This window comes from Rhamphochromis sp. 'chilingali' (genome assembly GCF_963969265.1).
Source record: "Rhamphochromis sp. 'chilingali' genome assembly, chromosome: 1".
NCBI classification, from domain to species: domain Eukaryota; kingdom Metazoa; phylum Chordata; class Actinopteri; order Cichliformes; family Cichlidae; genus Rhamphochromis; species Rhamphochromis sp. 'chilingali'.
The window spans coordinates 68425233-68451750 of NC_137929.1; the positions used below are offsets into that span (position 1 = coordinate 68425233).

The 26518-nt window shown below is 44.1% G+C and overlaps 2 protein-coding genes across 2 annotated transcripts; one reads left to right on the forward strand and one right to left on the reverse strand.

Moving 5' to 3' along the window:
• Positions 1 to 10266: 10266 nt before the first annotated feature.
• On the forward strand, positions 10267 to 15741 carry LOC308393608 (uncharacterized protein). Its single transcript, XM_080877524.1, has 5 exons — positions 10267 to 10597; positions 11333 to 11665; positions 14094 to 14423; positions 14585 to 14914; positions 14980 to 15741. The coding sequence occupies exons 1-5, from the start codon at positions 10453 to 10455 to the stop codon at positions 15069 to 15071; spliced, it is 1230 nt and encodes a 409-aa protein (XP_080733650.1). The 5' UTR covers positions 10267 to 10452; the 3' UTR covers positions 15072 to 15741.
• A 3695-nt stretch (positions 15742 to 19436) lies between these two features.
• LOC308409998 (uncharacterized protein) lies at positions 19437 to 23850 on the reverse strand (the record flags this gene model as incomplete). Its single annotated transcript, XM_080903046.1, has 7 exons — positions 19437 to 19482; positions 21502 to 22011; positions 22101 to 22340; positions 22424 to 22690; positions 22770 to 22811; positions 22935 to 23112; positions 23800 to 23850. 6 exons carry the CDS (start codon positions 23848 to 23850, stop codon positions 21707 to 21709), a joined length of 1083 nt encoding a protein of 360 aa, XP_080759172.1. The 3' UTR covers positions 19437 to 19482; positions 21502 to 21706.
• Between the last annotated feature and the right edge of the window lie 2668 nt (positions 23851 to 26518).

A 26518-nucleotide genomic window follows, 5' to 3' on the forward strand; every position in this document is an offset into this window, starting at 1 on the left:
TGGTTTCAAGATTCACTGTCTTGAAAAAAGTTCATATCCGGTGGCAGACGCCCTCAGACATCGGTGCGTTGGTGGTTCTTTGTGTCTGGGGATGGGCGTCCAGGTACACACCGGCTCACTCCTTGGTGGGTGCTTATCGGGGCCTGGAGCCTGGGGCTCGCTCGGGCCACTTTGTGGGTGGGGTGCCTCGGTCACTCTGGCACAGCTGGCTGCCGGCGGAGCTCACGGGCACGTCACTGCAACCCCCGCTGGCTTCTGCTCCGCAGCTGCTGAGTGAGCCCTCATCTGGGACTCTCCTCAGCTCTTTCTGGGACAGTGGCGCGGCTGCCCCTCTGTTGGTCTTCCTTGGTCTCTTGTGTTCTGGGGGCCTCTGGATGTCTGGAGTTTTGATCTCCTCCATACCTGCTTCATGCCCTGGAGGATGGGGCTGTGGCCCCCCCACACCCTCTAGCAGATCATTACATGAAGGAACCTTTTAAAAACAAGCGCGTCCATGCTCACAGGTGTACACACGGGTGCTCACACACACAAACTACACCCTTTTTGGCTCCTACCTTAAGGTCAAGGTCAAATTTATTTATATAGCACATTTCAAACAGCCGATGCTGCACAAAGTGCTTAACAATATGAAAATGGTATTGAAAAGCAACAATGTAATACAATAATAACAAAAAAAAAACCAATAATAGTAAAAGAATTAAAACAATAACTAAACTAATTCAAATAAGACCAAAATGCTTGGGTCATAGTGTGTTAAAAGCCAGGGCATAGAAATCTGTCTTTAGTAAAGATTTAAATTGCTCAAGTATTTGTGCAGATCTCATATTTAAGGGGAGACTATTCCAAAGTCTGGGACCTGCCACAGAGAAGGATCTATCAGCACGGGATTTGAGGTTAGTCCGTGGGATGGACAGCATTAGTTTTGAGCTAGACCTCGTGGTTTTTCCTGGAGCATAGGCAGAGAGGAGCTCAGACAGGTAAGGAGGGGCTCGGGCATTAAGTGACTTAAAAACAAAAAGTAAAAGTTTAAATTGGATCCTGTAGGAGACAGGAAGCCAGTGTAAAGAAGCTAAAAGTGGGATTATATGCTCTCTCCGTTTGGTACCAGTTAGCAGGCGAGCAGCTGCATTTTGAACCATCTGAAGATGATGGATGGTGGCCTGATCTAGACCATAATACAATGAATTGCAGTAGTCCAATCTGCAAGTAAGAAAAAGGTGAATAACACGCTCAAAGACGTTAGCCGGAAGGTATGGCTTTACCTTGGCTAGCTGTCTTAACTAAAAAAAACAGGACTGAACTACTGCACTCACCTGCTTATTCAATTTAAAAGAACCATCAATATAGACACAGAGGTTTTTTACATGTGTTTTACAATACGAGGAAAGGGGCCCAGAGTGCTGTCGATATGATTAAAGTTGCCAAAAATGACAACCTCAGTTTTATTTTCATTTAGCTTTAAAAAATTTAATGACAACCACTGTTTGACATCATCAGCGTAATAAGAGCTGGGGATGGTCTGACCCTGCTTTTAAAGGTAGATAAATCTGCAAATCATCAGCAAAACAATGAAATGAAATGCTGTACCGCGAGAAGATGGAGCCCAATGGCAACAAATAGAGTACGAACAGAGCAGGACCCAAAATAGAGCCTTGAGGTTCACCGTATTTAAGAGGGGCTATTTTGGAGTTGTGGGGGCCCATACTGACATAAAAAAACCAGCATGAAATTCTAGCCGTGATAACAGGATGTCATGGTCGACCGTGTCAAAAGCTGCTGACAAGTCCAACAATAAAAGGGCAGCAGGGCTGCCAGAGTCCAGAGTTAAAAGAATATCGTTAAAAATCCTTAAAAGTGCCGTCTCAGTGCTATGTAGTGGAGGCCGGAGACAGCCCTGATGCCAAAGGATCCCAAGAAGCAAGTGGTCTCACCCGAATACCTCGGTACTTCATATAAGTTCCTGTTAGGCATAGCAACAAAGAGGAATAAGGATTAATATGTGAGTGGGGCACACAAAGGAAAACTACACTGACCAACATATGCACCACCTGCATTTACTACAAGAAAGCCTATGACTCTGTGCCTCACACAGGGATCCTGGAAGTGCGCAAGATCAACTGGACTGCAAGGACCTTCATGAGTCACCATCAAGTGCATTATTTACCAAGGAGTTGCTCTGTCCTTACAGCTGTTTCTTGAAGACGTTTCATCCGAGAAGCTTCTTCAGTTCTAGGGTCGAACCGTGGAAAATCCCAGATTTAAGCCCTGTGGGAGTGTCCCCCCAAGAGGGACAATGGTGTGAAAACGGGTGTGGGTCACAATCAGCCAAGGTTTTTGGGTGAGTTCATTGTAAAACCTAACGCCACCCTATCATGTGATTTCCTGAGGTCAGATGGCCCAGGGTGTGAGTGGGCGTTAAGGCGTCTGGGAAGGATCTCAAAACTGGATTATAGATGGCAGAGAGTTGGTGTCGTAAACCACCGCCTCTGTTCAAAGATGGTCGCTCACAGTGGACATAGATGGCTTGTGAACTTTGGCATCCTCAAAAGAGTGACCTTTGTCCTTTAGATGCAGATGGACTGCTGAGTCTTGTCCTGTGGAGGTGGCTCTTCTATGCTGTGCCATACATTTATGAAGTGGCTGTTGGGATTCCTTAATCTTAGATAAGTAAAAGCCATATCTGAACCATGGCTGAATGAAGGCTCCTGTGAAGCCAGAAGAAAGTGTAGAGAGCTGAACGTAAACGGAAGAAGGATGAACTTCAGGTGTCAGCAAATATTACAGTATTACTGGAATTCACATCCTGAAATTACTGCAAATTACAGGCCTATTTCCAAATTGAGTTTTATCTCAAAAATTCTTGAAAAGGTAGTTTACAAGCCATGAATATCCATTTTTAGAAGAATGTTGTATTTCGGAAGTTTTTCAATCTGGTTTTAAAGCTTTGCATAGTACAGAATCTGCACTTTTAAGAGCTTTTAATAATTTTTTTTAGGAACTGCATCACATGACTGTGTTATGATCGTGCTTTTAGATTTAACAGCTGCCTTTGATACAGTGGATCATAAGATTTTAATTTGCAGGTTAGAGCAGGTGGTGGGTGTTAGGAGAACCACACTGCAGTGGTTCAGATCCTAATTGGCAGACCAAACTTTCTCTGTGAAACTTCGTGAGCTTGTATCCTCTGCTGCTTCTTTTCAATGTGGGGTTCCACAGGGTTCAGTTTTAGGCCCGCTTCTTTTCTCCTTATATCTGATACCACCCGAGTATATTTTCAGGAAACATGGGATTTCTTTCTACTGTTTTGCCGATGACTCCCAGATTTGTTTCCCACTTAAAAGATAAATGGTTTCTCAGTAGGCCCTCTGCTCAGATGTCTTGATGAAATAAGGGCCTGGGTGGCTTTGAACATTTTACATTTTAATGAGCAGAAAACAGAAGTGATGGTTTTTGGTGGCACTTCTGAGACCACTACTATGGATCTTGGTTTGCTGGCACAGTTTGTTAAACCAATCACCACTAACCTGGGAGTTTAAATGGAGGCAGATGATGAAGTTGAAAGCCAGGTCAGAGCTGTTGTAAAATCTGTCTTTTTTTCATTTGAGACAACTGGCAAAAATAAAGCCCATCTTATCAGAGCAGCTTTTTGAGACAGTGATCCATGTCTTTGTTACATCTAAGATAAGAGATGAGATAAGATGTACCTTTATTAGTCCCACATGTGGGAATTTTCTAGACTCCATTATTGTAACGCACTTTATAGTGGGGTTAGTGATGCATCTGTTAGGCGTCTGCAGGTTATGAAGCGCATCTTTTAACTGGAACAAAAAGGTCTGAGCACATTACCCCCATTTTAATTTCACTTGCTGGCTTCCTGTCACAAACTGGTAGTAGGAACTCAAGAGCAAAGTTTCTTTTAAACTTATGACACACACACACACATATTTACACAAGCACACACACACTGGTTTTGCTTACAGAAACAGTCAGACAGGTTTGTGCATGTTGATCTGGAAGATAAGTTCTCAAATGCCGCAGGTTATTCTCACATAGTTAAAGCCAAAAGAGAGAATTGTTTTTTGTTCTAGGACCAAGTGTATGTTTGCACCAGACTTTTACCATAAGAAGTATGTAAATGAGAAAAAACTGAACTGTAGTCCTCTCATTTCTTTTAAAACAATGACGGGACTCAAACACAAACACACTGAAACTGAAGTCCAGCTGTAATCCAGGCCAGAGTTCTGAACAGTAAGACAGTCAGTGGGTAAAATATCACAGGCAAGGGGGAGAGATGACAGACAAAATATAAAAACAGCAAAGGTAAACACACACACACACGGCATTATTATAGACAGGAGAAACGTCTTGGAAATAGTCTTTGAGCATGAAGAATCCACATCTGTCACTGGTGGGCAGATAAACTGAATCCGTTGATACAGCCATCCTTGGATGTGCATCTGAGGAGAAGGATCAGACGAAGCAGGTGGTGGTCAACCTCCCGAGCAAACCACACCTCATCCAAAGTTTGGGCATGGAGGTGGTCACCACGTACAAGCTGCTGGGTGTTCACCTTAACGATAACCTGGACTGCTCAGAAAACACTCAAACTCGGCACCAGGACCAAAGTCGACTGTGCTGACAGGCTGAAGTCTGCAGGACATTACTGAGGATGTCTGCAATCTTTTATCCAGAGCTCTGCTGTGGAGGCGGCAGCAGAGAGAGGGGCAGGTAACAGCTAAATAGCCTGGTGAAGAGGGCCAGCTCTGTCCTGGACAGTCCCCTAGACCCCATAAAGGAGGTGGGTGGGCTATTATGCACAACATCTCTCATCCCTGCATGAGACTGTGGACGGAGACTGTGGACGGTGACAGTGGACGGAGACTGTGGACGGAGCGCTATCACAGGTCCTTCATCCCGACAGAAGCCAGGCTGTAACATTATAAACAGGATAAACACTGTTTAGAAATATGTGTGTATAACTATCACTGCCTGCACTTTATGTGCACATAAAACATCTTGTGTTATTTTTCTGCATATAGCAACCATTTGCACAGAATCTTTTTATTATTTATTTTTTCTATTTTTATGTGGGATCAATAAGGTCTTTGTCTATGTCTGTCTCCTCAGTTTCCCAGTGTGCCTCAGGTGTGGAGGTACTAGAGGGGGCGGAGTTTGTTCTCCTGCCCTGTGAGTTTCCCACTTTTGAAGAAAAAGAATCCACAGCTGTGTGGAGTCGCTATGACCTCAATCCCTCCACAGTGCACCTGCGTCGACGAGAAGGCGATGACCTCCAGAACCAAAATCAGAATCAGAATCAGAAAGGGTTTTATTGCCAAATGTTGAGCAGGTTTACAACATTAGGAAATTGCTGCGGTGCTTCAGTGCAAACATAGTGTCATAAATTGCGCTTAAATAGACATGAAAATAAAAATAAGAGTAAGAATTAAAAGTGCTAAGTAGATAGATATAATAATAATAATGGATTGGATTTATATAGCGCTTTTCAAGGCACCCAAAGCGCTTTACAATACCACTATTCATTCACTCTCACATTCACACACTGGTGGAGGCAATCTACGGTTGTAGCCACAGCTGCCCTGGGGCAGACTGACAGAAGCGAGGCTGCCATATCGCACCATCGGCTCCTCTGGCCAACACCAGTAGGCGGTAGGGTAAAGTGTCTTGCCCAAGGACACAACGACCAGGACAGAGAGCCCGGGGATCGAACCGGCGACCTTCCGGTTACAGATACGCTTCCCAACCCCCTGAGCCACGGTCGCCCCACAATCATGTATATATATCATATATACATGATATATACATGAGTGCAGGTGGTGATCAGTGCCAAACATGGAATGATGCAGTGAACACAGCGTAGGGTCATGTGTTAGTGGTGGGAACAGTCATACAGTTATTGTTCATGTGTCCAACAGCAGAGGGGAAGAAACTGTTCTTATGGCGAGAGGTTCTGGTGCGAATGGACCGGAGCCTCCTGCCTGAGGGGAGCAGGTCAAACAGACTGTGTCCAGGGTGAGAAGGGTCAGCTGTGATCTGAGCTGCACGCCCCAGTGTCCTGGAGGTGTACAGGTCCTGCAGAGATGGGAGTCTGCAGCCAATCACCTTCTCAGCAGAGCGCACAACACGCTGCAGTCTCTGTTTGTCCCTGACAGTGGCTCCAGCGTACCACACGGTGATGGAGGAGGTGAGGATGGACTCGATGATTGCAGTGTAGAATTGCGTCATCGTCCGTGTTGGCAGGTTGAATTTCTTCAGCTGCCTCAGGAAGTACATCCTCTGCTGGGCTTTCTTAATGACGGAGGTGATGGTGGGCTCCCACTTCAGGTCCTGGGTGATGGTGGTACCCAGGAAGCGGAATGAGTCCACAGAGGTGATGGGGGTGTCAGACAGGATGATGGGGGGGAGTGGAGCTGTGTGCTTCCTGAAGTCCACAATAATCTCCACTGTCTTCTGGGCATTTAGCACCAGGTTGTTGTGGCTGCACCAGGACACCAGACGTTCAACCTCTCTCCTGTAGGCAGACTCATCCCCGTCCGAGATGAGTCCAATAACAGTGGTGTCATCTGCAAACTTGATTAGCTTGACAGACTGGTGGGTGGAGGTGCAGCAGTTGGTGTATAGGGAGAAGAGCAGAGGAGAAAGAACACAGCCCTGAGGGGAGCCGGTGCTGATGGTCCGGGAGTCCGAGACATTCTTTCCCAGCCTCACATGCTGCTTCCTGTCCGTCAGGAAGTCAGTGATCCACCGGCAGATGGGATCAGGCACATTCATCTGGGAAAGCTTGCCTTGGAGATGGTCTGGAAGGATGGTGTTGAAGGCAGAGCTGAAGTCCACAAACAGGATCCTGGCGTAGGTTCCTGGGGAGTCCAGATGCTGCAGGATGAAGTGTAGGGCCATGTTGATGGCGTCATCTACAGACCTGTTGGCTCTGTATGCAAACTGCAGGGGGTCCAGGAGGCCGTGAGGGTCTTGAGATAGGAGAGAACCAGGCGCTCAAATGACTTCATGACCACAGATGTCAGAGCCACGGGTCTGTAGTCATTTAGTCCAGTGATCCTAGGTTTCTTGGGGACAGGGATTATGGTAGAGGACTTGAAGCAGGCAGGCACATGACATGCCTGCAGTGAGGAGTTGAAAATGCCAGAAAACACTGGGGCCAGCTCGTTTGCACAGTGTCTGAGGGTGGCAGGAGACACACCGTCTGGGCCGGGAGCTTTCCGAGCATTCAGACTCTTAAACTGCTTCCTCACACCTGCTTCATGAATATGAAGAGTTGTGGTGGGAGGAGGTGGTGTGAAATCCTCTTTTGTGTGGGGTGAGGAGGGGGGTGTTGTAGGTGAAGTGTTTGAATGTGGTGATGGCTCTATGGAGGGGGGAGAGGTGGGGGAATGAGTGTCCAAAGTGCCTCTATTGTTGGGGCCGTTGGAGGTGTGAAGGCTGCCTGATGGCTCGTCAAAACGGCAGTAAAAGTTGTTAAGGGTGTTGGCCAAGAGCAAGTCATCAGTGGAGTGGGGGGTTTTAGGCTTGTAGTTGGTGATATTCCTAAAACCTTTCCACACAGAGGCCGAGTCATTCTCTGAGATCTGCTGCTGCATCTTCTCAGAGTGCTGGTGTTTTGCAATATAAATGAGCAGTTCAGCGGCCGAACATCCATGAATCCCGACGCTCTGGAAACCGGAGACCTCACTCTCACTCTGAAAAAGCTTCAGCTGTCTGACAGCGGCAGCTACACCTGCACCGTCCGTAAGTTTGGAGTAGAACTGGGTCAGTCAAGAGTGGAACTGCAGGTTCAGCGGGTCAAAGGTGGAGGTCAGTGCAAAGAGATTCAAAATCACATGTAGTGTCACAGAGTGTTAATCATTTTATGTTAACATCATGTAATGTTCATGTTTTCATTGTGTTATAAGTTCCCATCAGTGTCCCAGTGGCTCTGGGTGTCCTGGCTGTAGTTGCAGCTGTCATCGTGGGTGTTGGAGTTCACTTCAGAAGCTATTTTAAGGAAGGTATGTTGTGTGTGTGATGTGTTTGCATTGTGAATAATCTGAATCATCCCTAAACCTCAGATTTGTTTTACTTGACTTGTAGTGTTTTTTCTTCTTCTTAATCTATTAGTTATGTTAATAGGTGGTTTTAATTGTCTCCTTTCTTTCAATAAAACACAAACCAGTGTATCCCCATGTTTCATGTTCTTAAGGAATCCTCCAGCACATTTTGCAGAACAGGCTCCTCTCTCTCATTGAGGAGCCTGAGGACAAACGGCAGCTATTTGTCTAGAATCCTAATTGAATTACTCTTTGCTCCCCTCACACACTTTACATGTCAAACATGGGGGCTTTGACAGACTGCGCGCACAAATCATTATTTGTTTTTCTTACTTCACAGTCTCACAGGTGGATGTGGATTCGGGGGTGGAGTCTGTTCAGCTGCCCTTTATAACCACAGGTCACCGACATGAAGATGTAACCATGAGACAGTCTACAACATCGGCTGCAGACTCACCCACCCCCACTGCTGCTGTTCCACCTCTGACACCTCAGACACTTCACACCTCCTCTATTCACCCTGCTCACTCCCCCCCACCCCCAACTGCAGCATCCAATACACACTCAACACAAGGCTCCAGCCTGTCTCTCTCAACCACCCAGGTTAGGAGGGAACTGAGGAGGATTAATGGCAAGAAGGCAGCGGGCCCAGATGGCATCAGCTCGAGGGTCGTCAGGTCCTGCGCGGACCAACTGTGTGGGGTGATGGAGCACCTCTTCAACCTGAGCCTGAGGTTGGGAAGAGTCCCACAGCTCTGGAAAACCTCCTGTGTTGTACCAGTGCCAAAGACTTCACGCCCCAAGGACCTCAACAGCTACAGGCCGGTGGCTCTGACATCCCACCTGATGAAGACCCTGGAGCGGTTGGTCCTGGCTCAGCTTCGGCGCCTAACAAGCTCATCACTGGACCCACTTCAGTTTGCCTACCAGCCTGGCATTGGAGCGGATGATGCCGTCATTCACCTCCTACATCGTTCCCTCGCTCACCTGGAGACCGCTGGAAGCACTGTGAGAATCATGTTCTTTGATTTCTCCAGTGCCTTCAACACTATTCTTCCCTCGGTTCTGAAGGACAAGCTGGTGAACTCTGGAGTGGACCATCACCTCACTACCTGGATCCTGGACTACCTCACCGACCGACCACAGTATGTGAGGACTCAGGGCTGTGTGTCGGACAGGGTCGTCTGCAGTACGGGGGCCCCACAGGGAACGGTTCTGGCTCCGTTCCTCTTCACCATCTACACTGCAGACTTCTCCCACAATTCCACCCAGTGCTTCCTGCAGAAGTTCTCTGATGACTCTGCAATAGTCGGCCTCATCACTGATGGGGACGACAAGGAGTACAGAGGACTGACTCAAGACTTTGTGGACTGGTGCCAGCTGAACTACCTCCAGATCAACGCCAGTAAAACCAAGGAGCTGGTGGTAGACTTCCGCAGGCACAAGCATTCTCCACTGCAACCACTGAACATCCAGGGTATGGACATTGAGGCTGTGGACAGCTACAGGTACCTTGGTGTTCATCTGAACAATAGACTGGACTGGACTCATAACTCAGACGCCCTCTACAGGAAAGGGCAGAGCAGGTTGTACCTGCTGCGGAGACTCAGGTCGTTTGGGGTGGAGGGCCCACTCCTGAAGACCTTCTATGACTCTGTGGTGGCTTCTGCTATCTTTTATGGTGTGGTCTGCTGGGGCGGCAGCATCTCTGCTGGGGACAGGAAGAGACTGAACAGGGTGATCCGAAGGGCCAGCTCTGTTCTAGGATGCCCTCTGGACTCAGTGGAGGTGGTGAGTGACAGGAGAATGGCGGCTAAGCTGTCATCCCTGATGGACAACATCTCCCACCCCATGCAGCAGACTGTGACAGCACTGAGCAGCTCCTTCAGTGGGAGACTGCGGCACCCACGGTGTGGGACGGAGAGATTTCGCAGGTCTTTCCTCCCCACTGCTGTCAGACTCCACAACAAAGACTTTAACTGAACAAACACACACATCCACACATGTGCAATAACACTAAGTGCAATAATCCTTTCTGGCATCGTTGTATTTTTACTCAGTTGTATATAGTATTTGTATTTGTATTCTATTTTTATCTTATTGTATATTTTTATTCTATTTTATTCTACTGTATATAGTATTTTATTTTATTCTATTCTGTACAGCTGTGTACTGTATTTATTCTTATTGTATTCTAATTTTTGCGTCATAACTTTTGCACTGTCCACTTCCTGCTGTGACAAAACAAATTTCCCACGTGTGGGACTAATAAAGGTTATCTTATCTTATCTTAACTGTAGAGTGGACTGACAGCTCCAACAGGATAGTGCACGTCTTTAGAAACGGTTCTGACCACCTTGAAAAACAGCACTGGTTTTACAGAAATCGAACAATGATGAACAAAAACCTGCGGATAGCTGTGGACCTCAGCCTGACTCTGAAATACCCGACAAACAGAGACGCACTCACCTATACCTGCACCGTCTACAGGGGGGAAAACATCCTAAAGAAGAAACAAGTGAAGCTCTACGTCAGAGGTGAGTGCTGTAGACAGAAGATGAAGATGGTGAGTCATGAATTAAAGAGCTTGGTGACCACACTGATAATCTGTCCCTGAGGTGAACAGGACTTGATGAGTGAGCTACAGTAAGATCTATTAAGTTAGGTTTTTCAACCATTACTTTTTTATCAGCTCAAACTGAAGATGTGACACTAGTCCGAGAAATTGAGGAGTTTAAGAGAAATTTATGAAATGATTTAGAATGAAAATATTATAATGATAATGTTTTTGAGTCAATGTCAGCCTGAAAGCACCAGGATTTTGAGGATCAGATGTTTTCTTAAGGAAACTCACACGAGCTTCTTCTATTTCTTCTATTCCACACTAAAACAACCTCATTAAAATGCTGCACGCTTTGTCTGGGCCTGCATAGCCCAGAATAATAGCTTATTTAACAAAAGTTCATAATAATCTACATGTAGAGAGAAAATTCAAAGGAAATATTAAGTAGGCAAGCTCCCATTATGGTCTATTAACATTTCCAGTTTGGGTGTAGGAAGTGAAGATAAAGACAGATGATAAATTTCTTCCCATAATTGATTTAGGACACCAAAGATAACACTGTGTCTGCTCAGTGGAGCAATGGGACAAATCCCAGGCTGCAGCCAGTCAAACATGTTTTCAGTGCAGATGTTTCACTTCATCCAAACAAAATGTTCTCAGTGCTGATGATGCTGTGTTCAGCTCATTGTGGTATTTTTTCTCCTTTCAGTCCCCCTGGTGGAGGTGGAGCAGGGGGTCGAGTCTGTGCAGCTGCCCTGCAAAACCAAACTTCACCTGCTTAAAGGCAGTAAAGTGGAGTGGACCTGCATTTACATCCGGACCACAAAGGTCCACGTGTCTGAGAACGGCTCTGACCAGCCTGAAGAACAAGACCACTTTTACAGAGACCGAACGAAGATGAATGAAGACCTGCTGAAAACTGGAGACCTCAGTCTGACCCTGAGATACCCCACAGACAGAGACAACGAAGTCTACACCTGCACCGCCTACAGCAGCGAGGGAAACATCCTGCTGAAGAGAGAAGTGAGGCTTCGAGTCAAAGGTCAGAAATGAATTTAAGTCAGTTATTTATACAGCACCAAATCACAACAACAACTGCGTCAAGGCACTTTATATTATAAGGTAGTTCCTTCAATAATACAGAGAAAACAGAGAAAAACCCAACAATCATATGAGCCCACTATGGGTAAGTGCTTTGGTGATAGTGGGAGGAAAAACTCAGTTTTAACAGGAAGAAACCTCCGTCAGAACCAGGACTGGGGCGGCCATTTCTGACCCATTCCAACAAAATGATGGCTGATAAACACACGTGCTGTGGTAGAGAGGCAGAGGTTATTAATGACTAATTATTACATTCAGAGAGGTGTATTAGTGTATTAACACATCATCACAACCACAATCAACACAATCATCATCTCGGCTCCTCTGACGACCTGTTTGCTGTTGCATGCTGTTGAAAGGCAGTGAGGAGAGGGGACACTCGGGCAGTGCATTTATCACGTATAATGTGTTTCCTGGATACACTGCTGCTTTTACAGCATTCAGAGATCGATGGCTCCGTGTCAGAGCTGGCTATGAACTTCAGACGGATCAGACTTTAACTTAACAAAAAAGTTATCAGTAGTTCTTTTCATCTTTCCTTATTACCCACACCTACATCCACTCTGTCAGGCCTAGGCTGCTCACTAGGGCTGGGTATCATCGCTGATTTCTATAATCCCTTTGATTCCAATTCACGAAGTCCCGATTTGATTCAATTTAGCCTCAGACAGTCAGAAATATTATAATTCTGATCATTTATCAGCACTGATACATGTGAGACTTCATCACAATTGTGAGCATCACAGCAGATGTCTTTGTGTGAAAGTAACTGAGGATAAAACAGAGAAAAACATGAAGGAGATTTTCCTGGTCTGGCGTTTTATAGCAGATAACCTTAAAAATATTCTGCAGTAGATCAAAAACTGTAGAAAACCATGAATCGACATAGCATAACTAAGGGAGGATCCAGGGTCACCTGGTCCAGCCCTAACTATATGCTTTAGCCAAAAGGAAAGTTTTAAGCCTAATCTTAAAAGTAGAGATAGTGTCTGTCTCCTGAATCCAAACTGGAAGCTGGTTCCACAGAAGAGGGGCCTGAAAACTGAAGGCTCTGCCTCCCATTCTACTTTTAAATACTCTAGGAACAACAAGTAGGCCTGCAGAGCGAGAGCGGAGTGCTCTGGGTAAACTGGTGTAAGATCCAATAAAGTGTCATCTTGTCATTATATGCTCCACTTTCTTGTAACTAGTTACCAAAATAGATTGTACTGATACAATACAATAGATACTTTATACCCAAAATGAGTTGAGATCAGGAGTATCTGTACTTCATTGATTTGATTGATCGCAATCTGTGTGTTACATGAACACACAGATTGTAGTTTTGGGTAAGTTTAAGGGTCCAAATATGTGTTTCACTCAATGATATACAGATGAATTTACACTTTTTATGTAATCTTTCTTTTTTTGGATTTTTTGTTAATAAATGGTAAATGGCCTGTATTTATATAGCGCTTTACTCAGTCTCTAAGGACCCCAAAGCGCTTTACACTACATTCAGTCACCCATTCACACACACAGTCACACACTGGTGACAGCAGCTACAGTGTAGCCACAGCCGCCCTGGGGCGCACCGACAGAGGCGAGGTGATAATTTGTCTCCCTTTATTAAAATCAAACTACCATAAAAAATTAGAGACTCGTTCTTTCTTTGTGAGCAGTCCCACTCAAATCCTACTAAAGTGGACTGAAGGCAACAATTCAAAAGAAATGAAGAACAACCAATAAAATACATTATTGAATTATTATTGTACTTGTCTTGCTCTCAGCGAAGGCGGTCGCACTTTTTCTCCTCTTTTCTCCCTCTTTTCTCCCTTTTCTCCTCACTCCCTTATCTTCCCTGGGAAGATAAGGGAGTGAGGAGAGGGGACACTCGGGCGACATGACAACCCAATCCTGTGGGTTGTCATGTCTTGTGCTGTGGACATTTATGTGCTTTTTGTGCAGAGGAGTTTTTTTGTCTCCTGTTCTCGTGCTGTCCTACCATGGAAGCACAGCATGAGTAGAGGTCTCTTTTTTTCCTCTTGTACTTTCCCATTGTAGTGTATATTTCAGTGTTTTTCTGTAACGCTACCGATCTCTGACTTGTATCCTCATGTGATGTCTGTGTTGTGTGTGTAAGGTCGAGGGGGGGGGGGGGGGGGGGGGGGGGGTCCCATTTCACTGCAGGGCAACCTGCATGTGGCGAATAAAGCTTTGATTGATTGATTAATCCTGAATTAAATGAGTGTAGTATATTTCATCTTTAGGAAATCAACACAAGCAAAGACAAATATCATAGTTTGAGCTTAAAATTGAATATTAAAGTTCTCTTTGGAATCATTGAATAAAACTGCTGCTGTGTCATGTTGTGTTCGTTGTCCTCTCAGTCTGTCAGGTGGACGTGGAGGAGGGGGCGGAGTCTGTCCAGCTGCCCTTCACAACCACACAAAACCTGCCTGGAGATGCTGAAGTGGAGTGGTGGCGCTATGAACCTGAACCACCGATGACTGTTCACAAATATCACGCCGGCTCTGACCAGCCTGACGCACGAGACCAGTTTTACAGAGAGCGAAACGAAATGAGAGACGACTCACTGAAAACTGGAGACCTCAGTCTGACCCTGAAACTCCCCACAGACAGAGACACTGGAAAGTACATCTGCAGAGTTGAGGGGAAAGGGATCAAGAGAAAGAAAACAGTTCTGCTGAGAGTGATGAGTCAGTGCAAATACCTATGAAATATTTCTTACAGTGTATTTGTTTATAAAATAACAATAATTAAATGTAAATATCAGACTGCAGCATAAAGAAGCTTAATAAGGTGTTTTCTAGATTCACTGCTGTCTGTACAGCTCATGTTGTGTTTGTTGTCCTCTCAGACTGTGTGGTGGAGGTGGAGGAGGGGGCGGAGTCTGTCCAGCTGCCCTTCACAACCACACAAAACCTGCCTGAAGATGCTAAAGTGGAGTGGAGACGCTATGAACCATACAGGAAGGTCCACGTGTATAAGAACGGCTCTGACCAGCCTCACAAACAGCACCAGGTTTACAGAGACCGAACGAAGATGAATGAAGACCTGCTGAAAACTGGAGACCTCAGTCTGACCCTGAAACAGCCCACAGAGAGAGACAGTGGAGAATACATCTGTAATGTCTGCAGCAAAGAAAAATGCATTTCAAGAGAGACCACGGTGCTATTAAAGGTCAAAGGTCAGTATAAAAATATAAGTTTGTCTCTTGTTGTCTGTCCCTGTCTGACTGTCTTGTCTCTGCAGGGAGAGTTCAGGTCCAGGATCAAACAGGGGACATCAGGAACAGAAGCAGCTCCATTGATCCGACTCCTCTGATGGCTGATCAACCAGTTTGATCTGTGCTTAGTTTAGGATCAGCTTTTAGTTCAAGTTAAAATTAAAGTCCCTTTCTCATGACTACACTTTAAGAAAGGGACTGGAGCACACCAGCCTGCGTGGCAGAGTTCCAAGACTTTTGGGGAAAAAAACCCTGGACTGATGAGTGTGTGTCATTACACACTGCATTTCAGAAAAGGAAGCTCATACCAACAGTAAAATATGGTGGTGATAGTCTGATAGTCTGAGGCTGTTTTGCTGCCTCGGGACCTGCAAGACTTGCCTCCCTAAATGGAACCATGAATTCGGCCCTCTTAAAGAAACAATTCTTTAGGAGACTATCTGGCCATCCGCTCTCATCTGACCTGAAGCGCACTTGGTTTCTGCAGCCGGATAATTATGCAAAACACCCAAATAAGTCAAAGTTCTTACCTGAATCTGATTTATATGCTGTGACATGACCTTAAAAAGGTGGTTCATGCTTGAAAACCCAGCAATGTGGCTAAATTACAACAATTCTGCAACAGTGAGTGGGCTGAAAATCCTCCACAGTGCTGTTAAAGATTTATTGCAGGTTGTTACAAATGCTTGGTTGCAGTTATTTATTAAATTCAGGGGGCAATAGCTTTTTCTGACATGTTCATCTAGGTTTGGGTTTTTTCCCCTTAATAATAAACACATTTATTTAGAAACTGCATTTTGTATTTACTTCTGTTCTTTGGATAATATTGTAATTCAATTAATGTTTTATCACTCACCTTTGAGTTCAGGTCAGGGGTTAACGTGTGATAATGAGAAATAACAGAGAAAAACAAAAGGAAGAAAAGGAAGGTGCAATGAGACATAGGAAATCATGATTCATGGCAAATGAAATTTATCAATAATTGAAAGCCATCCTGACAGTTATTACAAATTAATATTAGCAGGTTCAGTCCCAACTGATGACCTATAAAGATCTGTGTCATTACCAAAGTGTCACAAAAGAAACATCTCATGATGGGTAAACCAGTGAGCTGTCTCAAAACCTTCACAACCGTATTGTTGCAAAACATACTGAAGGTATTGGTTCTAAACTACTGGAGGTTCTAGTGAGCACTGTTGGGTTCTTAATGCAGAGGTGGAAAGAACATCATTTCACCATATATAATAATGATCAGAAGAGTTGTTGAAGAGCCAAGGTGCTACAGAAAAACCTGGAATCAGCAGGTATAATTGTTTCAAGAAGGCATGGCATGTAGGTCACCATCCATGGTGCCATTGCTGAAGAAAAAGCATGATGAAGAGCATTTAAAGTTTGCTGAACATTTAGAGAAGCCAGTGAAATATGGTCTGGTCAGATGATCATATGATTGTTCGGTTTTTCTCTGTAGGGTCTACCTTACAATATAAAGGTAACTGTTATTGTGATTGGTCGCTATATGAATAAAATTGACTGGAAATGAAAAGATGACTTGTCCATGGATATGCAGACTGGAGCATCCAGGAAATGATCCCATCAATTTTCCAACTGGGAAATGATCTGCTTTACCTCCTGAGTTGGTAGATTAACACCCCAAGTTGCTCTCTGATGCAAAGAATGAATGTTAGCATATCTTAGCTAGAAAGCACTAAAGCATAGAAACCAGTGCTTGTCTGGTTGAATGAGGCAAGTTCTTTAAAATGACCGTTGCTCTGAGCTGATGTCCTGAAACTGTTTGTGTCCACAATGTGGAAAAACCACGGTGATGTGTTTCCAGACTTTTGACTGGCAGCTTTCAAGACAATGTTTCATATATTCAGCTTCAGCTACGTGCTCTGATGTGTGACTTTCAGAAAAGAAGTTGGTGACGGCGTTTATGTGGCTCGTTGGTCTAGGGGTATGATTCTTGCTTAGGGTGCGAGAGGTCCCGGGTTCAAATCCTGGACGAGCCCACCTCACGTCTGTAGAGTTACAGGGTAACCTCCTACATCTTCTAACGAAACCTCTTAGAAATCCGTTATCTACAGCCTGAAATCACACGTTCCCATAGTACCTCACACAGATGTAGCTGAGAGATCTGATTTCCATTTCTTACCATTTTAATTCTCCAACAAGTTTTTTGAAGATAATTATTTGTCTTTCATGTTGGCCTAACAAAATAACACAGAGTATTATTTTAGATTAAATCAGAGGGCTCAATCCAAACTTGTGCACAGAACTACAAAAATACACAGCTATCTATCAAATATTATAAATGTGTAACTCTTTGACACAACATTAACATAATGCATGTGGAAAAATGCGCATACATTTCTTTCTTTTGCACAAAGGGACCAAGATTGAACATCAGTAACAATTAATACTTCACTATCACAAAAGAATCTAGTTCAGTGCATTATGCACACATTATCTACCAACTTAAATACAAGTTTACAAATTTGATTACAGCAAAAGTCTGAAATGCCATGTCAGCTGTTATTTGGAGTGTAACTAAAGCAAAAAAAAAACCATTTAGTTAGAAAAATAATGCTGGGAAATTATTTTAGTCCTTGCCAAGCTCAATACAGGAAGGCTACACAGATAAAGGTCAGTAAAAACAGTGTTCAAGCTTGTGGTTTATTTTCCGGCTCTACATAAGAAATGCTTCAACCACGAGTGATGGCAGTTCACTGATCATCATTTATACATGTAAACTGGTTGTTTGTGTAAACGAACTGCTGCTACTGCTCTAATCCAGCTGAGCACTCAAGACTCAGCTATTCACACACTGCTTTCTAAGCACCTTTATCAAACACTCACGTTTGGATGGAGGCGTCAGAAGAAATTTGGGGTTCAGTATCTTGCCTAAGAATACTTCAGCATGCAGACAAGAAGACACATTTAGAAGACAACCCACTGCATCACATGAGCCTCAGTCAGCGTTCACAGTGCACAGAGAGATCCTGCTGGTTTGCTGTTTATGCATTACTAATGTAGATTTATTTTTGACATGCGTGTTTAAGGTTCGGTGCCCAAACTGACAGTGACTGATGGCAACATTTAGACTGAAAACCAAACAATGAAACTCTGAGAGACACAGGACGATTATCGACTCTGTCCACACAGTGGAAAATTTGTTCTTAATAGAGGAAACATCGTCTACATAACAGACCCAATCAGCAGGAGCGATGCTAAACACAGCCGCTGTGGTTTCCTGTTTGATGAAAACAGGTCGTCTGCCTTCATGTTCAGTCGTCATGTTACAGACTCTAACTGAACTGAACCTTCAGCAGGTTTTGGACGTTTATGAGACAAATTTAAATCACAAACTTTCATCACTTTAATCCTGCAGGTTTGAAACTGTTTTCTATTATTAGAAAGATTCTTTGTGTATTTCAGGTAAAGTGTGATGCTCATATGTAAATAACATCTTGTTTTGTTTCCTGTCCAACTGGCCAGCTTTGAGATGAAACCAGTCATTTTTAACCAGGACATGTCCTTTAATGCACATATTAAACAAATATGTAGGACTGCTTTCTTCCATCTGAGCAACATCTCTAAAATTAGAAATATCCTGTCTCAGAGTGATGCTGAAAAAACAAGTTCATGCATTTATTACTTCTAGGCTCAAAATCGTTTTCTGTGCCTGTCATGAACAGCTGTGTGGCAGGCAGAGGCAAGACCCAAATGCAGGACTTGGAAACAAAGGGGTCGGCTAAAAGAGGCAGCGTTATTAATGTTAAAAGATACTCACAGAAGAACACAGCAAAACAGGCACGAGGGAGACTGAGGACTTAAACACAGGGATGGGATTACAAACACAATGAGACAGAACACAGAGAAAACAGACAAACGCAGGTACGTGAGCGGGGAGACTGAAAGAATAACAAAACACAGAGAAGAGGCTGGCACAGACTGGACACGAAGGAAATAAACATGAACAACAAGAAATAGAGAATAAGAAATATAAATAATGACGACTCTGACAAATAAGGGAACCTGAGCTCAAGAGACACCAATATAGAACCAGAACAAAGGTCACTGAAACAAGAGAACAAATAAACACATAGTCCATAACAAACACAAAAACTAGGTGAAAGACTGAGGACCATCACAGGACACTCTGTGTCAAACATGAGTGTTCATAAGTTCAGAGTATTGATCAGTTTGAAATGATGGAAGCAGCTCCTGAAAGTGACGACTCTTCACCTCGCAGTAGACCTTTGTCAGAGTTCAAGCTGCACAGACTCAAACCAGCAGCAGGTTGATTTCTTTAGTTCCCCGTCAATCCTGGTTCCTCAGGAGGAACTTGCTCCCACAATGACATCATTGTGTGAATGAATGGGAGTGAATGAAGAAAGGAGGAAGCTGATGACTGCCTGTAAATGTTCCCATGGTGACTGACAGAGTGAGACTGTCCACAGGAAGTCTGCAGGTCTGTCCTCAGCTTCCTGTTTACACTTCTTCTGTGGTGTCTGTGGTTCCTTTAGCTTCTGTAAAAATGGGACAGTTGAGTGTGCAGTCATGGTGCAGGTCACTAGAAGGGTGAGGCATTTATTGTCCTACCAACTTTAAAACCTAATTAAAATGTATATGTATGTAACAAATATATGAAATTTTAAACCTAATTTTTAAACTGAAGCTTAAAGAGAAAAAAGTTAATGATGGATTGCATTTATATAACACTTTTCTAGGCACCCAAAGTACAGTTCCACAGTCACTCTCACACACTGGTGGAGGCAGCTACAGTTGTAGCCACAGCTGCCCGGGGACAGACTGACAGAAGCGAGGCTGCCATATCGCACCATCGGCCCCTCTGGCCATCACCAGTAGGCGGTAGGGGAAGTGTCTTGCCATAGGACACAACCACCAGGACAGAGAGAGAGCAGGAGGGATCAAACCGGCGACCTTCCATTTATAGAGGAGCTTCCCAATCCACTGAACCACAGTCGCCCCGATAGTTCAGCATGTAATAACACTGGGACATGAGTCATATAGGTGCAGCCTCCCTACCTGTGTTCTCAGGGGTCTGAGTGATGATGTCAGCATTGGTCATGTGTGTTTTTGGGATGACATCATCAAGACAAGAACATGCCAATGAGTGACTGAATATCCGGGTTTTATTTACAACTCACTGAACTTGGATTTCCCATCAACCCTGTTTGCCTGCTCAACTGAATTCAAATATATATTGTTTTCATTTAATAATAATCCTGCAGAGAAATCTTAATTCTTATGAAGACGTTGTGAGGGGCTTCATGAATCTCTCTCTGAAAAAGAACTCATTTTATTTCACTTTAAACACTAGTCACACAAAGAGATGAAGACAAGAAACAAAGTTAAGAACATCTTTTGCTGTGTGGTAACTTTACATCTTCCTTTGTTCAGTCCTGCATCTCAGCACCGGTATCTGCTGACATGCACTCTCTCTACTCTCAGACACTGTTTATCTCTACAGAGTCCACAACATTCAAATAGCTGCTAGACTGATCTTAAACACATAAAACACTTCATGGTTTATGTGTTTTACCTTTGATCATTTCCCACTGATCTCAACAAAGAAGCTCCGTCACAGAGAGCTTCTCTCAGCAGTTAACCACACCAGCAGCACCTGTTTTGATGTGGGTGAATGAACGCTCGACTCCGGGAAATATGAACTACTGACTCAGGTGACTTCACTATTTATGTGCTTTTACATCTGATTACTGCTACTACTGTGTATAACCCTCAGATTTACATGGCAATAAAAGAAATAATGTGGTCACTGAACTAGCTTCTCCTGCTAGTCCCAAAAACGTGACTCAAAGTGAGAGCTGACTGGGCTTTTTCAGCTGTAGCCTAAACTGTGGAAGCATCACCCTGCCCTTGTTAGTTCAGCCCACTCGCTGCCTGTCTTTAAATAATGTCTTAAAATGTGTTTTTGCTCCTCAGATTAGAGTCAGAACGCGAGCAGTACATTCTCACCTTGTACTGGTTGTTATTTTCCTAATTTTGCTGGTTTGCTGGTTTGTACAGTATTTTTATTAAACTGTCCAACGTGTGCTTCTCCGATTTATTTTTGAAAAGATACATCTGGATTAAAAACAAACCAAATCCGCTCAGATTATTTTTAATCTTCAGTTCAGGCCGACTGCTCCTGTTACACTGTGTCATACACACAAACCTGAATTGACTCCCATCAAACACCGATCATATCTGTTTAAGCTGCAGGATTTCCTGTCTCAGTGCCACGTCTCTCTCTGCTGACTGCCTCATGTTATAAACACTGAACTGACCAACGAAACCACAGTACAGCTTTAATTATGAAACCAGTGACAGGTTTTACTGAGGAAACAGGAACCTAAAGAGTGAACTCCACCTGCATTCAGGTCCCACTTTCAAAACACTAGTTTGATAAATGTGAGAAGAAGATTCTCATTGTTTCATTGAGCACATTTTACAAGCCCAATGAAAACTACTTTTGGGTTTATCTCTCATTGATGTCCCTCGCTAGAACACAGGTGAATGTGTACCTGCAGTGTTTGTCCTCAGACTGGAGTAAAGTACTTCAGGTTCGCTGGCTGGAGTCTTATTGGTCCAGGCTCTACTGGTGACCTCAGCATAGGTGACATCATTTACTGGAGCTGACTGGTATCTCCCTGCAAAGATGAAGTGATCTGAAAGAATACTAGTATTTGTGTCTGTGGAGTTTTAGTCTGAATCTACTTTCTAAGTGTTCTAAAAATAGAAACGCTGATGGAGGCTGTCTTGATGTGTCCAACATGATGACTTTGGATGAAAATTTGAGACAGACGCTATACCTGTGCGCTTCTTCCACAGAAGATGAAGTACAAACAGAACCAGAACCAATAGCACCAGGGAACCTATAGCAGCTACAATTGGGAATATGAGGGAGGAGGGGGGAGAGGGAGAAGGGGGAGGAGAAAGAAGGGTAGAAGAAGAGGAGATATGAGTGTTTGTGAGTGACGTTATGGTTGTTGTTGCTTCTTTTGTTGTTGTAAACAAGGCTGTGGTTGAAGGACCTGCAGGAGAGATGAGGAAGCTGGTTCAGTCAGTTTATCATCAGCTCAGCAGATTGGCTTTAAACAGGAAGTGATGTCAGTGTTCTGACCTCTGACCCTCAGAAAGCTCTGAGGAGATGATCCAAACTCATCAGGAGCACACCAGTAGAGACCTTCATCAGACTGCTGCACGTTAATGGTGATGTTTTTCTCTGATTTAGGTCCAACAGGACGTCCATTAAAGTAGAAATAAGCTGCAGCTGTGCCACCAGTTTTCTTTTTACAGCGTAGTGTGACATCACTTCCTGTCCTCACAGGAAGTGCAGGGATCTCCAGGATCACATGTTTATCTGAAGAAAAGACACACAGAGTGATGTAGAGGTGGTATAACAGTGTGCTGTTAGTCTGATGATGAAATGAATGACTTCATTACCTGATACAGTGATGTTGACTTCTTCACTCTTCTCTCCAGCTTCACCTTCACACCAGTAAACTCCACTGATTGGCTTGAACTCATCAAAAACACAGGATGAACCATTGAACCTCCCGAAGCCCCGCCCCCCTGCTCCACATGACTCAGTCCCACTTCCTGTGTCCCTCTTCACCGTCCATCCATCAGAGCCCAGCTGACCTTCACATGTCAGAGACACTGAGGCTGCTGTGAAGAACTGCTGAAGGTTTGGACTGACGCTCAGAGAGACTGGAGGACAGACGGACAGTTTCTATCAGTGTTTACACTCAGTGTTTGTCCTGGACCATGGTGCACTTCATCTACTCACCTGCACAAACAGTCAGTGCAGACAGCAGCAGCACACACACACCTGAAACAGGAGGTCAGAGGTCACTGAAGGTCAGAGGATATTAAAGGTCAGAGGTCACTGAAAGAGAGTGGACATTATGACCAGAAGGCAGTAATAGGCCTGGGAGAGCATCTTCTATGTTACCATGTTCACCCTTCACCCTGCTGTGATGGCACTTGTTTAGCCATTTGTCACATAGACTCTGGATGTTATATTTCAAAGCTGCACACTGGTTATCTGTGTAGGTCACAGTTAGGTGTTGTGAGAAAGTTGGTGACACCCAGTTGGTGGGGAGGTCCTGGTGGTGAAGTCTTCTGTTCTCCTGTGTCAAGGGTGCAGACAACAGCTGTTGAAACACCTTCTCTTTTAACGTCTATTCAACTAAATGCTGTGCTATTCATCTTTAGTGACTGTGTACCTGCCCCCCCCCCCTCTCTCTCTCTCGTGCTCATAAGAATAGAAATGAATAAAAACTTGTTGATTACTTCTACTCATGTGACAAAGTGCAGGAAGACCACGCCCGGGTGCATATTTTTGGTAATAGCCCGTCACCAGTAGTAACCATCTATTACCTATGACGAGCCACCTGGGAAGGCGAGACAAACTTTGGAGCAGACACAAGACACTTTGTCGAGAGACACTTCTGCATCGATGACGGGCTGATTTCAGTTCCCACAGAGTCTGCAGCCATCGATCGGCTTAAGCACACATGTGCAGCCGAGTCCAACCTCAAACTCCACAAAATTGCCTCAAATAGTTTCTTAGTCATGCAAGCCTACACCCGGTGTGGAGTTCTCTCCGTATGTAATAGTATCTTCAACCTCTTGTATAGTCCGAGTGGAAAACAGTTAAAGAAAAAAAAAACATAAACATGTTTAATGAATACCTTTCATAACTTGAAATGCAAATAGAAATGATACATTTTTAAAAATGATGCAAACAACAAAGTAAAATGTTGCTATTTACTTTGGTGGCATCCGTCATTTTTTACAGTGTTGTATGTTGGTACCTCAGGTCCCACATCTCCAGATTCACTAACAGCTTCTTCCACCTGGGCCATTCGGACATTTAACAAACACCATGTCCCCTCTGTTCTAACTCTGCTGTGATCCCAACAACCTACATGTAAAGGTCGCCCAAACTAATAAAATTGTCAGGGATTATAGTGGAGAGAGAAAACAGGCGGCTCCCACCCTCTATCTGAACATCAGTTTTGAGTGGCTATACAGTATATCTGCAGAGATACGGGCAGTACAGGTGCAGCAGTTAGGTATTAAGAAATAAAAAAGAAAAGAAAAACATAAAATGAATTCATATTCAATTCCCACATTTACTAAAAGCAAACAATGTAATGATATTAAAGTAACTCCCTGATGGATGACATGAGCAATGAATAGCTTCACTGATTTTATTAGGTTCTATTTGAGTCTCAATCTGCTGCTGTTTGAAGCTCATCACCAGAAAAACAACAAAACATACAAACTCTGAGGGAAATGACCAAAACAGTCTCCAGTCTTTTGTTAGACTCTGTGTTTATAGTGGAAAATTTGCTCTTATTAAAGGAAGTGAAGGCTACATAATAGGCAGATAAGACAAACGTGTGGTGAGTGCAACTAGCAGCTGTGGTTTCCTGAACGTCGATGTTCGAAGAAACGAGGTTGCCCGACTTCTCCTTAAGTCATCATGTTACAGACAGTGAACTTAACATGAAGCTCTAACTCTGAGTCCAAATTACATGATGGATCACAAAAAAGGTTTTCCTGCTTAGAACTCATTTGCATCCACATCTGTTGATGAGACAAAGTCATGATGTAAGCACACTTTCCTGCTTCATGCTTGTGTGAAAGAATTTATTTCATTAGATGCCTCTGAGTTAAAGTGTGAGCTGCATCACTGTCTATTTTCAATGACTTTTAATTAAATTACTTTAGCCCTACTAGAAAACAGGCAACAGAAAAAGAGCAAACTCTTCCTCTCTCCTAAATGAAACAAACTTTAAGCAGATCCAACAAACTTCACTTGGGGATCCATCCACCCTCAGCAAAAGCTTCCTCCTGCTGAAAACGTGTTTTCCCACTTTATTGTGTGATGACGCGGTGATAAATGAATACATGACTGAAAGTAAGCATGAAAAGTTTTTCAGTGTTTGACTCACCGAGGAGCAGAGACACACCTGAAGTCTTCATGTTGTCGGAATGACGACTGACAGCAGAGTGACACCTTCAGCTTCACCACTTCCCTGTTAAGACCATCAGCTTGTGACACTGCTTGTGCAGAGCGAGGCTGAGCCGCTTCCCTGATAAACTGCATGAGTCATGTTCACGGTAACCCTCACTGTTTCAGTCCATAACTGGACAGTTTGGGAGCTAATGAATGATATATGCAGCTACTTTTTCTGGTCCCAGTCTGTTGTCACCACTGTCTCAAATTTGGGGACTTACAGGCTTACAAAGGGGCACAGTGACTCTGGTCATCAAAGAGGCCAAGCTGAAGTACAAGTAGTGTATTGAGGAGCTCTTTAGAGACACAGAGACCCGGTGTTTAGAAAAAATGCGTCTCAACTGCTCTGATACTCCTGACACATATGGGATCACTACAGGTTTTCGCTTGGGCAGCGGTTGTCCTTCTCTCCTGGATCGGCTGGAGCTTTCTTTAGGTGGCTTCCCAGCTTTGACAAAAGTCCAGCTGGGATAACCACATTTACTCAGGGCCTTCTTGATGTTCTTCTGCTTCCTGGCCGCTGTGTCAGTGGGGATGGTGTTCGCTCTGTGTTGTAGCGTCCTGATGACACCCAGTTTGTGCTCCAGTGGATGATGAGAGTCAAACCTTAGATACTGATCCGTATGTGTAGGTTTATGGTACACGTCAGCTTTTAGATGTCCCCCATTACTGATGGAAATCTCACAGTCTAAGAAGGCTAACCTGCCACTTTTCATATCCTCCCTGGTGAATTTGATGTGTTGGTCCACCGAGTTAATGTGATCCGTGAATTGTGGAACGTCCTGAGATTGGATTTTCACCCAGGTGTCATCCACATACCTGAACCAATGGCTTGGTGGTGTTCCAGGGTAGGATGGCAAAGCCCTCTTTTCCATTTCTTCCATGTACAAATTGGCCACGATGGGTGAAACTGGGAGCCCATGGCACACCCATGTTCCTGCCTGTAGAACTGACCCTTGTTTGTGAAATAGGTGGAATGAAGACACAGCTCCAAAAGCAAACACACTTGGTCGATGCTGAGAGCGGTCCTGTTGCTGAGGTTGAGGTCAGGTTGTTTATGTATCTTCAGTAAACCATACAGAGTTGGTGTAGGTTCCCCTTGGTATAGCCTGTGGTATGAGGTCAGGGGCTCATAAGCATTTTCGTCACTGAGCAGGGACAAAATATTCTCATGATAGTCTTTCTGCTTTAGCAAAACTGTGCACCTACCCTGGTGGAAAGATGTTAATGTTGTTGCCATTCCCCAACTCTCTGTGAATGGTACTCATGACCATTGATCAGTGGTTGTTGATCAATGGTCATGAGAATTTGCATAATTAAGATTAAGGAGCTGACCTCCCAGCCCATTGTTCCTTCAGTGGTGCTGGTTTCAATCATTATGCAAATGTTCTGTTTATAAGGTTGAAACCTGCAGTCAGCTGAGACTGAAGACGTCACCTGGATGATGAAACGTTTCTCTGACTGAAAACGCTACGTCCAGATGAACAGAATCAACTTTTGGAGACTTA

Coding starts and splice junctions, on each gene's coding strand:
- LOC308393608 (XM_080877524.1), top strand. CDS start 10,453: ATGATGAACAAAAACCTGCGGATAGCTGTGGACCTCAGCCTGACTCTG. Junction 10,598..11,332: donor AGTGAAGCTCTACGTCAGAG/GTGAGTGCTGTA, acceptor TTCTCCTTTCAG/TCCCCCTGGTGGAGGTGGAG. Junction 14,915..14,979: donor GGTGCTATTAAAGGTCAAAG/GTCAGTATAAAA, acceptor TTGTCTCTGCAG/GGAGAGTTCAGGTCCAGGAT.